Raw genomic sequence first — 18,049 nt, 5'->3', positions numbered from 1 at the left:
CCCGAGGGAAAACTGGCCATGAACGGGCTCATCGCCCGAGACTGAGCAGCTTTCGTGGGAAGACGAGTGACCACTCCTTCGCCCCCCCCCCGAGACGGGCCAAGGGCCGGGACACGGTCACAAGGTGGCGAAGAATGTGGGTACGTTAGGACCACCCCGTATCCCTGGGGAAGAAGGGGAGGGCAGGGAGCCCGTAGGGGTAGGCAAGAAGCTAATTCCCTTGACGCCCCCGCAACGGGGACCCGTTTCTTTTTTTCCCTCCGTATTCCTTTACGCTCTCGGCTTGGTTTACCCCCGGCCTCACCCCAAGACGAGAGGGGGAGACGCCTAAGATCCGGAAAGCGGACAGGGCGCGACCACCAAGGAGAGAAATGGAACCGGGGAAGATTTTGGCCTGGCTCACAGAGCAGCAACGACAAAACCAACAACAGCAGATGCTGCTCATCCAACAGCTATCGGCCCAACACCAGGAACAACAGAGGCAGCTAGTGAGGGACCTGGCGGAGCAATTTCAAACTCAGCAGGAGCGGTGGGCCCGGCAGTATGGAGTCCCCGCCAGAAGTATGGCGGGGCTACCGCAAGACGATGGAGAGGGGGAATACACCCCGCCCGTGACCATCCGCCTCACGAAGATGGGGTCGGCTGACGACCCGGAAGTGTATCTAACTACCTTTGAAAGGGTGGCCACGGCCGCCCGGTGGCCAGTCGAACAGTGGGCCATGATTCTCGCCCCATACTTAACAGGGCAAGCCCAGTTGGCCTACCGGGGTCTGAGTACCCGCGACGCCCTTCACTATCACAAAGTGAAAGAGGCGATATTGGATCAACTGGGTATCACCCCGGAAACTTACCGCCAAAAGTTCCGGGAGGAACGATACCCGGTGAAGGCCAGGCCACGATTGGTGGCCCAACGACTGAAAGAAGTCGCATGGAGATGGCTTGAACCCGAGCACAAGAGCGGAGTTCAAGTGGCGGAAACGATAGTACTAGACTAGCCACCACCCGTCTACGATCGACGAAGCAGTTGAACTTATGAATGACTTCGAAGCGGCAGAGACGGTGGACGCTCAACCAAAGGTAGGCCATTCTCCCCCTCCCCCAAGACCGGAACCTCCGCGGTTTGGGCGAACCCGAGTGAACCCGACGCCACGGCCGGAGCAAGGCGGAGACCGGGGTGAGGAGCGGAGGCTAGCCCCAGCCTGGACGACTCCCCCGAACGATAACGCCCAGAATAAGACCCGCCCCACCAGTGAGGGGGATGCTACCAAAGAGCGCCCCAGCGGCACAGCAGGGGCTTGTTACCGGTGCGGGCAGGAAGGTCACTTCCAGAAAGACTGCCCATACATGGACTGCACCTATGCACACGTCCTGGCTGGCGAGCCAATGCACCAAAAGGAGGGGGGGGCAACAGAATCTTGCGGAGGATCCGCGTCAACAACCACCCAGTAGTAGGGCTAGTAGACTCTGGGTGCAGCCAAACAATCGTGCGAGAGAACCTAGTGGGAGAGGGTAGCCCTCGGGGCCCCCCAGTGCATGTACAATGCGTACACGGTGATGTACATCGGTACTCTACAACCTGGGTGCAGATAGCCGACGAAAACAGGGATAGCTGGTGTTTTGTAGTAGTGGCACCAAAGCTGGTATACCCTGTCCTATTGGGAAGGGACTGGGCGGGGTTCGAAACAGCCTTGAGGGACTGGCGACCGTCTGAGATGCCCGCCCACGAAGGGATGGTGGGCCAGACCAGGGCCGGCCAGGACCCCCACCCGAGCCCAATAGGGGGACCAGAAGAGGACCCAGGCGAAGGCACATCGGGAGCCACAGGGGAACGGCCCACGGAAAGCACCCCGTTGGGGCTATGGGAAGGAGACTTCCTGCGTGAGCAGCGCGGGGACCCGGTCCTGCAACATGCCTGGTCAGAGGCAAGGGAAATCACTTAGGGGAGCGACACTGAGGAACGGCAGGCGAACCCCCCATACTTTAAGGTACAAGGGGACCGGTTATATCGGGTAACGAGGGGAGCAGATACGGGGGAAATAATACGGCAGCTAGTAGTGCCCTGAGGGTATCGGCACCAGCTGATGGAGGTGGCCCACGCCAACCCGTGGGCAGGGCACCTGGGCTACGAGAAAACGCTGCAGCTGGTGTTGCAGCGATTTTTCTGGCCCGGAGTATACCACGAGATAAAAGAGTTCTGCGGGTCATGCCCCGAATGCCAGAAGGCCGGACCTAAGGCTATACCCAAGGCCCCTTTAGTGCCCCTCCCCGTGATAGAAACCCCCTTTGAGCGCATTGCCCTAGACCTAGTGGGACCCCTCGAGAGGACAAAAACGGGATATAAATATATTCTGGTGGTGATCAACTATGCCACCCGTTACCCGGAGGCAGTTCCCCTGTGGAATACCACTGCTCCCACGTTAGCGTCAGAATTGGTAAGGATCTTCTCCCGGGTGGGAATACCCAAGGAGATCCTAACAGATCAGGGTACAAACGTAACCTCCCGCCTCATGGGAGAATTATGCCGGCTACTCCAAATAAAAGCATTAAAAACCTCCGTCTACCATCCCCAGACAGACAGACTAGTCGAAAGATTTAACAGAACCCTCAAGGGGATGTTGCGCAAGTTTGTAGATCAGGACCTCGGGGAGTGGGACAGGATGCTACCGGCTCTACTGTTTGCAATCCGGGAGGTCCCCCAGGCATCCACAGGCTTTTCACCGTTCGAACTATTGTTTGGACGACGGCCACGGGGGATACTCGACGTGATCCGGGAGAACTGGGAGGAGCAGACTAGCAGGGTACAGGGGTCGGTCCAGTATATCCTTAGTCTCCAGCAGAAACTACATGAACTCGGGGAGTTCGCCAGGATAAATCTACGGGCCGCTCAAGAAAAACAGGCTAGATATTATAATGGAAGCACACGCCTACGTACTTTCGAGCCCGGGGATAGGGTGCTTTTGCTATTGCCCACGCAAGATTCAAAGCTGTTGGCCAAATGGCAGGGCCCCTTTGAGGTGGTCCGGAGGATAGGGGACGTGGACTATGAGATAAGATTGACAAGGGGTCGAGAAGGTACCAAGATCTACCATGTCAACCTCCTTAAAGCGTGGAAAGACCGGGAGGGCCTGCTGGTAAGTCCCGCTCCCGACGGTACCGACTTAGGGCCCGAAGCAATGAACTACAGCCGTACAGCCCCATTCCAGATAGAAGTCACACTGTCGGCAGCCCAAAGGGAGGGAATGGAGGACGTATTATGGAGATTTCCGGACGTAATGACGGACCAACCCGGGCAGACGACGGAAATATACCATCACATTGCAACGGAACCTGGGAAGAAGGTGCGGGACCAGATCCGCCCACTACCCAGGAAAATGTGGGACACGGTAAAAGAAGAAGTACAACGCATGCTCGAGTGGGGGGTGATAGAAGACTCCCGCAGCGACTGGCGGAGCCCGATAGTATTAGTCCCGAAACATGACAAGTCGTGGAGGTTCTGCATTGATTTCCGAAAAGTGAACAACATCTCACGATTCGACGCGTACCCCATGCCCCGGGTGGACGAGTTACTCGACCGACTGGGGGAAGCCCAATATCTCTCGACTATCGACCTGACACGAGGATATTGGCAGATACCGCTAACAAGAAATTCACGGGAGAAGACGGCGTTCTCAACCCCTTTTGGGTTGTATCAGTTTGTACGTATGCCGTTCGGGCTTCATGGGGCAGCTGCAACCTTCCAACGCCTGATGGACAAGATCCTGAGAGACCACGGACAATACGCAGCAGCCTACATCGACGATATCGTCATATATAGTAAAACCTGGCCGGAGCACCTTCAGCAAGTAGAGGCGGTGCTCCAGACGCTGCAGGAAGCAGGGCTCACGGCGAATCCAGCCAAATGTCAGTTCGGAGCCCGGGAAGTAACGTACCTGGGGTACACCGTCGGGAGGGGTCAATTACGCCCATTGATCGATAAGATCGGAGCATTGAGGGACTACCCCGCCCCGAGAACTGAGGCAGGTGCGACAATTCCTGGGCCTGGCCGGGTATTACCGTCCCTTCGTCCCCAACTTTGCGACACTCGCGACTCCCCTAACGAACCTAACCCGAGGGGCAATGCCGCAGAAGGTAAGGTGGACACCGGAATGCGAGGAAGCTTTCCGGGCCTTAAAACACAGCCTAACCCACGCACCAGTCCTTGCCCAACCCGATTTCAACCAGCCATTTACTTTGCAAACGGACGCCTCAGAGACAGGGATAGGAGCAGTATTATCACAGGGGGAAGGCCTAGGGGAGCACCCGGTAGTGTATATTAGCCGAAAGTTATTTCCACGGGAGGGCAGGTACTCCACTATAGAAAAAGAAGCCCTAGCCATAAAATGGGCTATTGAGATGTTGCGCTATTACCTCCTAGGAGTCCGGTTCCGGGTGGTGATGGACCACGCCCCATTGCGCTGGTTACAAACTATGAAAGACACCAACGCGCGGTTAATGAGGTAGTACTTAACCTTGCAACCATATTCCTTCGAAGTGGCCTATAGGGCAGGAACACAGCACCAGAATGCAGACTTTTTTTCAGACGATATGAGGAAGAAGAGAATGAGGACACAGAAGTAACAGGGATCTTAAAGGGGAGGATGTGTGGCGGGGCACTGAGACCCCGCACCCAACCCCCAAGACTCTGTGCCCTGGGAGAAGGGCAACAGAGTATGTACCGCCGCTGCGCCGGCTGCTCAGGCGCCGCGGCTCAGCGGGGCAGCTCCACGGCACGGCTAAGCAAAGCCGCGGATCAGCTGATCGGGGCCGCCGCTCAGCTGGGGAGGAGCGGCGGCACAGCTGAACGGAGCACGGCGTGGACGAGGGGGCAGGGAGGGAAAGGCTTGGGGCGGTAACCCCCCCCCCCCCCCGGGCTGGCCGAGAGCCATAAAAGCTGCCCGGCTGCCAGGGACAGGGGGCGGCGAGGAGGTCGAGAGAGCACCCTCCCCAGTGGGCAGAGAACCGGGAGTGACACCGACGGGCTCGACGGAGGGCAACCCGGCAGCGGAGGAGCCGCAGGAACACTGCGAGCGTCAGCAGAGGAGGCCGGCAGGGAAGGATTGACACCCTGGAACCGGGGTAGGAGAAAGGAAGGAAGCAGCCCAGGGCAGGGCGGCGAGATAGCCCGTGGGCTGGTGCGTTTAGGGGCACGCCCCCACCAGCTGGACCGAGACTAACAGTAGTCTCCATCCTCAGGGCCCTGGGCTGGGGTACGGGAGTGAGGGCGGGCCCAGGCCCCCCTTCCTTCTCTCCTCCCGAGGGAACGCTGGCCATGAACGGGCTCATCGCCCGAGACTGAGCAGCTTTCGTGGGAAGACAAGTGACCACTCCTCCCCCCCCGCCCAGAGACGGGCCGAGGGCGGGGACACGGTCACAGGTAGGTACAGCACTCCTCGGTCTGTATGGGGTCATGCCTGCACTCTTGTGACTAAACTGCTTCCAGCTGTGGTGTCCCTCCTCCTGGGGCAGGATGTGTGTGGCCTCCCCTGAGCCTGGCAGCAGGACCTCAGGTGTGCTCAGGGGCTTCCTGTTGTGTCCATGTGCCACACAGTAACGCTGCACATGGTTGCACGTGCACAGACGGCACGTGCACAGACGGTTGCACGTACAAACGATGTGCAGCCTGAGCGACACTTGACTCCTGTCCCCTGTGCACTCCCCTCCCCCACCCTGTGTGTGTAACAAAGTGAGGCCACTAACCTGAAGATCCCTCCCAGGGGTCCAAGGAGGCCTGGGAGATATCCTGGCTCTCAGGCACCAGCTCCAGGGAGAGGGTCACAGTGTCCGTCTCCTCCTCCTCTGCCGCCAGCTGGCCCTGGCCCTTCTTCTCCTCCTTGTGGAGACCTCAGGCTGGGTGATCACGGGGGTCTCAAGACTGGAGTCAATGAGGATGGGTGGGGAAGATGTTTCCCCATACTCTCCCCCAGTATTTGGTGCAGCTCCTTATAATAGCTGCATTCTGTGGCCTGGACATATCCCTAGTGGAGCTCCGTGACTTTACTCTGGACCTGTTCCAAGGTCTTGGGTGGGTGTCTGCGCTCCCAGGCCGGCTTCCAATCGTTGGGTGATTAGTCCTAGAATGTAGCCATTGAACAAGCACGTGCATCCACATTTCTTCAACTGGGTCAGTACTTCAAGGTAGTGATGCTAAAATGCATTTAGTTATGTTACACGTGTGGGGCGGGGAATAGGGCTCCTGTCCCCCTTCCTGCACTGTACTAGTTGGGGGGAACATGAGGCTTTGCAGGAGCCAGTGTGCATGGGGAGACATCTTAAAAGCTCATCAATTAACCTTGTAAACAGGTACACTGTCACATCCCTACTGCAAAGTAAATCATAGGCAGACAGTGCCACTCACCACAGGTGCACTGCTAAGGATAATTTTGCTGTTGTCTTAATGTACATCAAGGGTTATTATCAGTCATTACAATGAACTCGACAACACAGAGGTAGTCATGGAATCTCCATGTCCCAGCCCACTTTAATGATGGGAAGGCCAATAGATGCGCAGTGTCATTTCTCTCAGGTGATGTGAGGCCTCGACTGCAAAAGCTACTGGTTGGAGTTTACTCTCACATTCTTGATAAAGGACAACTCCTATCCCAGTATATGGGATCAGTGTACACCAAAACAGGGGCTTGAGTGAGTTGCTGAATGCTTTTACAGAAAGCTTCTTCACAGTTCATTGTTTTCCAAATGGGGCACTAACGTTATAGTATTATTTCCAGGGTGGGTTACCCCTTCTTATTTGTGGAGGGAGGTATCCTTTGGTGAACTCTGTGAGTGCATGCACTATGTGTAAAAAAAAAAAAAAAAAAGTGTGTGAACCTGCAGTAAGAGCTGCAGAATCCCTGAAATAACTGACATTCCTTGAGAGGTATTAGACAGCCACACCCATTTTTCAGGGACCTTAATATTGTTTAAAAGAAGAATCTGATGGTTTTTATCCTGCTCCTTCATGAAAACCACAAGTTATGTTCTTAAAACACAACTATTCTCATAAATAAGCCATAACTGAATACTGTCTCAAGATTAAACAGAGCCTGCTTGGACGAAGATAAAAAATGTAAGCCTTTTTCTCACAACAAGCAAATAAATCATTTCTAAATCTCACTTGTTGGGCTCTAAAATACAAACTTAATTCATATGATAAGAGGACCTGCTGTGATATAAGAAGCATTTTACCAGCAATTATTACTTTAAAAATGACAAATAGATCATAAGAAAGCCCCTCCCCCTCAAAAAAAGTAATGGAGTGGTCATTAGGGACAACAGGCAAAATCCATCCCTGGCAAAACAATCCCCACTATAACATTATTGATTTTACCTGGTGGTGTACTTTGTAGCTGAGAAGCAGGATTTCTTGTTAGGCTTACCTACTTAATATCAAATTGTATTTAAACCTCCCTCCTCTTTCACTCCAAGTATGTGAAAACCTGATCTCTTTCACTCCTTAAAGACAGGAACTTGCACTTCTGTGCTTTTCTGACAGCTTACAAATGCCACCTAGCGAAGAATTCACAAGCCAGATGCATAATGAAATCCCCGAGTTTTATTTTAATAATTAATATGGGAAAGGAAGAGCCATTTCTGTAATATGTAGATTTAGAATTACAGTCTTGTTCCATGGCAAAATCCAGTAAAATGGGAAAGATCTATCAACAGCTACTTATTATATAATCCTTATTACTGCTAGATGGCTAAGCAGTAATTTTAAGGGAGGATTAACTGAAACTAGATAATGCGTGGTTGCAACATCAGATGAAACGCGTAAGAGACAGCCAATAATAAAATATATTTAACTTAAGTTCCCTATTTTTTCCCTTCCTGTAAATGCTATTCTAAATCAGAACACCATCAAATGCAATTTGATTCAGCAGAATTGTTGTAGAAAAATGTAAGAATGATACAGAGTTTCTGCTACACTACACTTACTCTGAAATTACTCTAGGCATTTAACTGGAGCAATCACAGCCAAGCAAATCTCAAAAAGGTCAAAAGTGATTACATATTCACAAACAGGCCCTTTTCCCAATGTTTTTTTGGGCCAAATGTCTTCCACCTCACTATTGCTATTAACTGGCCCATGGGATTGTCCTGGGGGCAGCGGCAGAGCATGAAGCCTCTTTCCCCTCCCTGGGGCTCACAGCTGTTCAGAGCCCTACAATGGCAGCTTCTCTTAGCAGAATGCAGGGGGCAGGGAGGGAGTCTGCCTGAGACTCCCCAATGCATCTACAAGCCAGATCTGGCAGCTTGGTGGGCCAGATCCAGCCCGTGGAGGGTACTTTGCCCAGGCCTGGCCTAGCCACATTGTTTGAAAAGTTATTTGAGATTCCTTGGGATTTAATGCACCATATTAACAAGATGATTATTTTTATTATTAATTATTATTGTTGTTGTTATGTAAACTAGTAAACTTAACTGGTATTGCCCAGGTCTGACCCAGGGCAGGGGTGGAGTCATGTTCCCTGGCTGCTGACTTCTCCCCGGGTTGGCCCAGAGCTGGGGATGTGCATGCAGCAGCTGGTAGCTGATCCCTGGGGCAGGCCAGGTTGTCGGCTTCTGCTGGCCAGTGGTTTCCCAGTGGGGCCCTTACTCCCCCCTGTAGTCATTCCACAGTATAACTCCTGCTACTAGACCCTGCCCTTTCTGTTTTATGAGAAACAATTTACTTCCAGGCCCATCCATTAGCCTGGCAAAACCAAACCCTGACCTTGCTTTAAATTAGGATAAAAGGAAGATGCCTACCAAATTTGGGGGTCCTAGCTCTTATCATTAGGAGGAGTTCTTGAACAAACAGACTCACACATCGACAGAAAGACATACATTCCTAAAATATATAGATAGTTAATGGATTCATCCCAATCTACATTTGTTACATTGCTAAAGTTTAATCATTTGGTGGAGAAAATTGTGTTGGATTATGTAATTAACGATAGTATCTGAATGGATGTGTACAAGGGAATCAAATTAAAACGGCACAGGCACACTTCATTCTGGCATTTCTTAAGTTTGGAATGCCGTACTTTACAACTTTACGGTTCTTTTAACATAATTGTTTTGTTTGGTTCGTTTTTGTAATTAATTGTTCTGAATACATGAACAGATTGGCTCCTGGATCCCTCAATGTCAGTCTGTCTCCCACACAGTAGTGCTATATTCAGGAACAGTTGAGGCACTCTCAGTGTAACAGGGAGAGGGATGAGTTAGAGAGAAAGTTCTCCAACAGTTTTCATAGCACAGACACAGCTTCAGAGAGGATATTATGGACATCTCCTTCACCCGTTCACAATCCAAAAACATGTAACTATGGCAACTGTTTCTTCAGCAAAGCATTATTAGGACAGCACTGAATGTATTTTAGTTGTCTTTAATGTGAAAAAAAGTTTGGATTTTCAGGCTAAATCGTACTATTTGCTTTTACTTTTCATTTTACTTTCTCATCTGCCTGCTTCTTTCAAGTGGAAAAAGGTCAGTACCATGCAACCAACCTGCACCCACAGAACATCACGGGGTCAAATTGCTTTAATATTTTTAAACCCTTTATAGTTTTCAAACGTGTACTAGGAAAGTGGGCCCCATTTTAGTTTTATTAAAACGTGAAATGAATAGATGGGACCAAATGAAAACTCAATCTGTCACCAACTTGGTAGGGGTTCAAAACCAATCTCTTTTATTTACTACAGGCCAACCCACTATCCTAGATCTGCACATCTCCAAAATCTGGGACACTGTAATTCAGTGGCTTGAGGCCAGCCTCTGGTGAAAGTGCTATAGAGTTACACTGCTTGTAAGGTGCTACAGAGTTACACTGCTTGTTGGCATCCTCATGAACTGAGCTTTGTACCACCTCACAGGCCATCCTCTACACCTATTTTTAAATCTTCTACTAACAGAGCATATACTTCATTATGCTGTAGCAAAACATTCTCTGGCATCAATTTCTGGCCAAAAGAAAAGAAAACATGTACTTACTGACTTTGCTTATTATGATCTTTACAGGATAATACTTCTAGATTAAATTATCTATCTTTTTTTTTTTAATCTAGGAGATGCTTCCTAAATTTTATTCCTTCTTAATCCAAGTGTAACTATTAGGAACAAATTCTACACATGCACATCAATTCTGCTGTACAGGTGTGCAGTTGAAGTGGAGAAGGCTGAAATAAGGGATTCCATGAGGTAAGTCTAAGCGCCCTGTGCACCAGGAAACTGCACTATACTGGGATTCTCCACACCCTAACACACTGTGGAATGTTATCAGGTATTTTGGAAGGGGGGGTGAAAGGGCTTTGACAAGAAGACTGTTTGTAGGTAAGAATCATTACCCTTTTATTTAAAAAAAAATCTTACTATTGCTCAATGAGAACATTTACAGAATTGAAAATGTCCAGGAAAGCTTAGTAAAATAAAGATTAGTCTTAGGGAAGCCTTTAAAGCAAACTGTCCTTTTTAGATCATCAGAGAGGATATAAGTTAAAAGTTATGTCCTCACTTAAATGGAGTTTCCAACGTCCATTAATGATAATGGGGATTAAGCATGTCCAATCTAACAAAGATAGATAATTTGTTAATATTTGTGAAGCATTTGGCTACTATAACGCTAAGCATCATTGAAAAGCTTGTGAGGAAATTAATAATTGTCTCCACGTCAGTATTTGTGTGGCGGTGGCAGCAAATAGGGGCTGGGGCCACACATTGAGCCATATGGAGAAACTAAAATATTGACTACTAGAAGACTTACCCTGCATTATCCAGATCCGGCCCAGGGAGGAGGTGGATCCACACACCCTGGTTCCTGGCTTCTCCCCGGATCAGCCCAGAGTGGCAGGAGTCCTCCACTGATCTACTCCTTCCCTTCCCTCCTAGCACTTCCAGTAGGAAGAGGGAGAAGTAAGGATGTGGTGTACCCAGGGGATGGGGACAGAAGCTTGGTGGAAGTGGCCCTGGACTGAGGCATGCACTGTCACTCTGTGGGGGATGATGCATGCACAGTCTGATCAGGTGCTGTGAGGGGCTCATGCATGCACGGTGCTGATAGAATTTTCTGAGATTTTAGAAGCTAAAATAAAAAATGTCTCTACTAAGTATATGCAAACTGTTTTTTCCCCCAAAGGCCTACGTAACTTAATGAAATTATGAAAATGTTTACAATGATGGGAAAAGGCACATACCTGACATAGAGGCCGCCCAATTGACAAACTTGAGGTCCCTGCTTCAGAACATGGGGGGGGGGTATTAAAACTAATTTAACATGGGCAGAACATATTTTTCCCTGGTTCCATGTTCTGAAATGACTCAATAGTTTTGGCTGAAGTTTTCCAAATAAATTCATCATGAGGCAGAAATTTGGCATGGAAACAAATCAGTACAAACAGCTGAATTTTAGAAAAGTAATAAGCAACTAAAATAGAGTTGTATAACAGTAAGTCAGCAACCTTAATAATAGTCAGCATTACCAGTACTGCCACTGACAGGGTTACTACTGACACGAATATTTCTGCAGCAGCTTGTACAGTATAAGCAATGTAAGTATGATATTCATGTTGACACATGTTGCACCCTCAAAGACAGCTCTACCCTTTGTGTTGGACCGAGAATGTATTCTCAAGGTTGTTCTTACACATATTTAAATAGATGGGATTTTATGCATCCTAACAAGTTTTAAAGTTCTTATTCTCATGGATGTTTTTTCCATCTAATACTGTAGTGAGTTTGTTTATGTAATAATCCATAGGAAAATATATGCAATATTTGTATAGGGTTACTGTCCATTTTCAAAATTTGAGATTGTTGTCTGACAAATAAGATGACATATGCCAACTTTGAGTTGCACTACAGAACTTTAGTAGCTCACGTATACTGCAAAACATGCTCCTGAACTACTAGATTAATACTGTAATATTTAGAAGAGATCACTTTAGAAATAAATCTAACAGCATAAAATGAGTGAGGAAAATAAGGTGTGTACTAGATAGCTGATCTTGGCTGAATACTGTGGATTTTCTAAAAAATCTTCTTAAAACTGGTGAAAATAACAGATGAATCTTATAAGACAGAAAGAAGAATGCAGCACTTGTCAAATAGTGATAGAAATGTAGCCGTGTTAGTCCGGTGTAGCTGAAACAAAATACAGGACCATATAGCACTTTAAAGACTAACAAGATTGTTAGATGATGAGCTTTTGTGGGCCAGACCCACTTCCTCAGATCAAATAGTGGAAGAAAACAGTCACAACCATATATAGAAAAGGATACAATTACTTTTTTTTTGAATTGTATCCTTTGGTATACATGGTTGTGACTATTTTCTTCCACTATTTGATCTGAGGAAGTGGGTCTGACCCACAAAAGCTCATCATCTAATAAACCATCTTGTTAGTCTTTAAAGTGCTACATAGTCCTGTATTTTGCAATAGTCAAAGATTCACTCTTAGATTTCTTCTTCATGTTCACAGGGAAGCAGCTTTGCAACTGCTTATAGGCCTTCCTACAATCTCATGAGCCCCTTTGTCCCTCTTGATTTTAGCCACAGTTGAAGACAACACCACTTATGCCCTTTTCCATTCAGCCATGGGATCAGGAAGGCCACCCCTTACTTCCTCTTCTCTCCAAAAAAACAGGCAGAAGGGACTCACCTTCTTTTAATCTACAACCAACAAGCAAGAATTTAATCCTAAAACAGCAATTACGTTAGATAATTGAAAGGCAACTAAGGAGCTAGTCCTGCAAACTCTTAATTAGATTAATGATCCCGCTTCCATGAGCAAAGTTTACTTCCAGGAGTAAGAATTTGGAGGCTCAAGTCCCCAAAATCTGAGGAATCTTTTATTTCCTGTTTTTTATTTTAATTTATTTTATTTTTATTTTTATGTCTTAGACCATACAGAAAAGAAAACACATCATAACACTCTTTATACCTGGGACACAAGCTGGCATGCAAAATACAATTTTGTTTCCCAAAAAACAAATTTTAAAAAAATGACATTTAGATAGACTTTTAAAAACCACCCACAAAATTCAAGAAGTGCTTAAATACTTTAAAGAAAGGGCCAGTTTTCATACTGGACATTTTGAAGATAGCTATTCCTCAAGAAAGACTAATTCCTTCTGACTTTATAAAAACATAAATAAGCTATAACTGTGATGATATGGTTGAAAATAGCTGACAAAAACGTGCTGTAGCTACATTGCACATCATTATGGACACAGAAGAGGCTTCAGCATTCAGTTCTGCTGATTACATGAATAAACATTGTTAGTATGAAAAATCCTATTAACTCAAGGGGTTTTAGCATAATTTTGTAACGGTTCCATTTGTGTTGTCTGATCGACTGGGTCAACAAAATAAAGACAGATGGCAGTGAATTAATTTTAATGCTTCTTTATCGCAATACTGCCATTACACTTTCCTCTGCTGCATTTATAGAAAATAGAGCTTCCCCAAGTTTAACATTCTCCACAACTAAAAATGAAACATGAATATCTACACTGGATATAGTACCATGACACTGTAGTCATTTAGGGTATGTCTACACTGCAATTAAACCCGTGCCTGTCCCATGTCAGCTGACTCAGATTTGGACTAGATGGCTGTTTAATTACAGTGTAGACATTCGGGCTCATGCTGGAGCCTGAGTTCTGGGACCCTCCTCCCTAAAAGGGAAGAGGTATGAGGCCAAACATCTACACCTCAATTAAATAGACCCTTACCCTGAGTCCTGCAAGCCCAAGTCAGATGACATGGGCTAACTGCAATATGGACATACACATACAAAACAGGCAGCTTTATAATGAATAACGTGCTCCCATCCAGATAGTGTTAAATTAGTTGAATGCATTAGTCCTCTTCACCTTAGGAAAAGGTCACCTCCCCTCCCCCCAATAAAAAAACAATCCATGCAAATAATATAAATGACTGCCTAATATACGTAGGGAATTTTATCCCATAATAATGGGATATGTCTCACTAGTCAGCTATGCAGCAGCACTTCCCCAACTAGCCTACTTCTCCTGTGGCTTCTACCTCCCACTTGCTAACCTGCTGTGCCTGTGCTTCCAGAAGGATTTGGCTAATCTGACCCATACAATCATGAAGAGGTTGACAATCACCAGCAATAGCTTTTACACAGATATATGCATTTGCCTATTTGTCCTTTTTTCTAATTTTCTGATAAGGACACAGAGACAGACTACTGTGGTGATTGACATAATAGGAGAAAAATCAAGCAAAGGATGACCTACCTTTTATTCACCATTTATATCATGTTTACTCACACCACAAGAAATTTCTGAACAGTAAAGAAAATGGATTCTCTAAGGAAATAAAACAACTCAAAAATCTAACATCTTCTAAAGAGACATACCACAAAGGCCCATGCCCCTCTCCTTAAGAAAGAATTTATGCTTTCATTTCTTTTACTTCCATCATTTTTCTAAATCCATTTTTGGATAGGTAGCCTGAATATTTATGTTGATTTCCCACTTCATCTTACTTTAAACCATTAAGTTATAGTGTGTAACAGCATTTAGAAACCTGGACATTTGTATTACATTGCATTGTGCCAGATTATACTGGATGGTGATCTATTACAAGTGTGAATCTGGTGTCTAAGATATAATATCCCAAAGCATGGCACATGTCCCCAGTTTTGAGCAATGAACTGGCCAGGGTTGCATACAGGGTTTCCTAACTGTTCTCCAAAGTCTCACCTTTCGTATTTTTTTTTAAAGTTAGTTTCAAGCTGATATGGTGGTTTGGAAAACTTTCCGTTGAAGCAAGTGAAACCAATGCAGGAAGAATCTGCCTGAGTTTTCAGAGACCTTTTTAACATTAGCTCAGAAGTACTATTGGCTGGCTCCATTCATGTTCATTGGTGCTAATTTAGATGTAAATTATGTACCTTTAAACATCAACATTACTTAACTACTCCACTATTCAAAGCATATAAGAAAGGACTCCGCTATTCAAAGAATATATGAATTATATGCTGGTGTTATCTAATGTGGCTTAAGAACAGGGTGTAATAGATATAAGAATTAAAATGAAGAAAACTTTATAGCACATTGCATAGTTGAAAGGGGGTGCAATTGCTTTCATTTTCCTGAAAGGGGGCTCACTTGGGAAATACTATATTAACACTTCCAGTACTCATTTCACAATAAGACATTTTTCAATCATACTGCATCGCTTTCTCTTAGTTTCTACTTGTGTCATATCATTGAATACTCTTCTTTTGGTGTAGGATAGCTCTGAATTCCATGTCTGACATACCAGTTTGCATTATGAATAGCTTATTAAAGTCCAGACTAACTAACACAGGTTCTGAAAAAGAGGTTGTCTTCATGGTATCTAATGGTCCCTGACATTCCCTTGGCCAGATTACTTTTTTCCTTTCGGATTTTTTAATTAAGATTTTCAGAGTTGTTGCAATATGAGAAAACTGTCAAACAAACTTCTGGTAAACACTGGCTAATCTCATGGAATATTCCACTTTATTTTTTGCTTTTATCAGTGATACTTTTACTTCCTTCTTCCTAGCATCCCTGATTTCTGGCTTCAGAGCAGCCTAGTATATGTTTCTGGGGATTAACAATCAACCCCTGTGTAGATATGCCACACACTGACCTGACTCTCCAAGGGGAAATAAAAGCAAAAAAATCCAAACAATCTCTTAAAGAGACATATGACTCACATAGCAAGAGTCTATGGATCCAACTCATTGTTAATGGAAATGCTTTAAACTGTTTCTGCTACTTCGCACTAGAATACCAGATACTACTGTGATAGGGGAAAGAATGTCAAATGGAGAGTAGTGATTTAGCAAATTAGCAGCAGCTCCTCCAGACATGGTGACTGCACATCCTTCATGGTACAGCATCCAAGACTAAATGCAGAACCCCTGTGGTTTAAAGGCAGCAACTCTATCACACCGAAAAAAGCTTGACACTTGCTTATGCACCATACTTGAGATAATCACTAAACAAGGCATTAACACCAATAGTACATATTATACTATGGTTATATTAACACCTTTGCTTCTTTGGGCATATGTGTTCAATCTAAATGAATACAATAGAGCTAAGGAAGACTAAATTTCTATACCCCCTTAAAACGACACCATCCTGAATTGGGATGAGGCTCCTTGGTAAATCCCCATTGGCACCCCATACAGAAGGCCAGGTCAAGTCCAATAGGTCATACAAGTCAAAACAGGGTTTAAGAATACATAGGGCTTTTTCAGATCCTCTGCTCAAGGGCAAAATTCAACCTGAAAAATAGCTTTTTTTTTTTTTTTTTTTTACCTGAAATGGAGATTGGCTGTTATAATTCTTTAACTCCTTGTTGGCTCCTCGGAACAATAGAACTCTTGCACAGCTGTCCTGCAAAATGGAGAAGGAAGAACTTGTTAATTATCTCTCTATATATAAAAAAAAAATTCCTGCCGGGAGACAGAATGACATCATCATGTTCTCTGGCCATGAAAGCAAAAGCGGCCAGGGTAGGGGAGGTCAGCAAGCATAGCAAGTACAGGGTGCAGCCTGCTAGTAACCTTTAATCACTAGGGGTATGTCTAGTCATGCTTCTGACTACATGACCACTCCCTTATGCCTCATGAAATGAGGTTTACAGGAGCGGTCGACAAAGGTTTCCCTTGTTGACTGATCCGCAACTTGACTGTCACGCTGTGCAGACGATCAGCTGAGCCAGCACATCACGGCGGCCATTTTTATTTTAATGAAGCCAGGGATATTTAAATCCCCGCTTCATTGACTATGTCGGGTAGTCTAGAAATACCCTAAAAGAGAGTCTGTAAATTGTAAAATTTGGTGGTTATTTGACATAATTTGAACATAAAATAATATGTAAACAGTCCAAGAAATATGAAATTCTGTTCCAATCAGAGTATTTAGTTGATTAGAATAGTTTAAATTTTCAATACAATTGGAAAACTCTTAGCTACTGCAGTTTTGGGCACTGTTCAAGTTTTCAGTGTACTGGAAACAGCATAAGAAAATAAAAAAAAGGTCATACGGGGTTAGGCCAAAGGCCCATCTAGGTCAGCATCCTGTCTTCCAACAACGATCAATGTCAGATGCTTCAGGAGAGAATGAACACAACTAGGGACACTAGCCCTGCCATGCATGCAATTATAAGTAACAACTAAGGGACAGCAATACTTACTGAGACGTAAATACCTTGCTAACAATTCAGAAAAACATATTACACAAATTCCATTAAGTTATTAAGCAAACCAGATTTTACAGTAAAATCAGTGTTTTCAAATACAACTTTGTATATTAAAGGTCTTTGCTTATGTTGATACCTTCCAACTTATTGGGGACAGTTCAAGGAATAATGAATTGTGTTACATGATCAAGGGTACCACAAGCTGTCCCTAAATAATTAATATAGACAGCTATTAATCAGAGAGGCCAGATTATGATCTCAATTGTACTGTATGTGTGCATTTATTTTGATGTATCAGCATATATATTAAACTAACCAGTTAGCAGTTTTTAAAGAAACAATGACTGGTCCTGAACCAGGGAACTAGACAGACCAGAGGAGGTCAAGGCTGGCCTCTCTGCTGCTTCTGTTTGCAGGCTGCACTCCAGCAGAAGAAGAGGGGATGGCATTGTCCAAGGGGCCTGAGGGGATACTCAGAGGAAGAGGCAGGGGCACATTTTTCAGCACACTTGACTTTTTATTGATCCACATATAGTCTTCTATTTCCACATGCCATCTTTAATGTTCATCTCAGGACCGACGCTAGACCAGTCCACAGCTCCAAATGTTTTTATGTTTTCTTGTCAGGTATGTTTCTGTTAGCTTGGCTGTGTGTTTTGGATTTGTTATCATGTTGCATTACAAAGTTCCAGTCAACAAGATAGCTTGTTGACTATCTGCTGCTATTGAACTATCTTCTACTTATACATATAATAGTAAGTGTGCCATTATAGATAACAGAAAACATAATTTTCTGGTTTTGTGACAAGTTTACAGCTCAAAT

At 45.4% G+C, this 18,049-nt stretch overlaps 1 protein-coding gene across 11 annotated transcripts in view; it reads right to left on the bottom strand.

Annotated features, from left to right (window-relative positions):
- Window positions 1–18,049, bottom strand: part of SHANK2 (SH3 and multiple ankyrin repeat domains 2) — a 690,873-nt gene that overhangs the window by 529,225 nt on the left and 143,599 nt on the right. For all 11 annotated transcript variants that reach the window (XM_075927697.1, XM_075927699.1, XM_075927698.1 and 8 more), the window contains one exon: window positions 16,341–16,418. In XM_075927697.1, coding sequence (XP_075783812.1) covers window positions 16,341–16,418 — 78 coding nt within the window. The remainder of the gene's footprint in view (window positions 1–16,340; window positions 16,419–18,049) is intronic.

Source organism: Pelodiscus sinensis, chromosome 4 (assembly GCF_049634645.1).
Source record: "Pelodiscus sinensis isolate JC-2024 chromosome 4, ASM4963464v1, whole genome shotgun sequence".
Lineage (NCBI taxonomy): Eukaryota > Metazoa > Chordata > Testudines > Trionychidae > Pelodiscus > Pelodiscus sinensis.
This window is presented reverse-complemented; position numbering and strand designations above follow the sequence as displayed.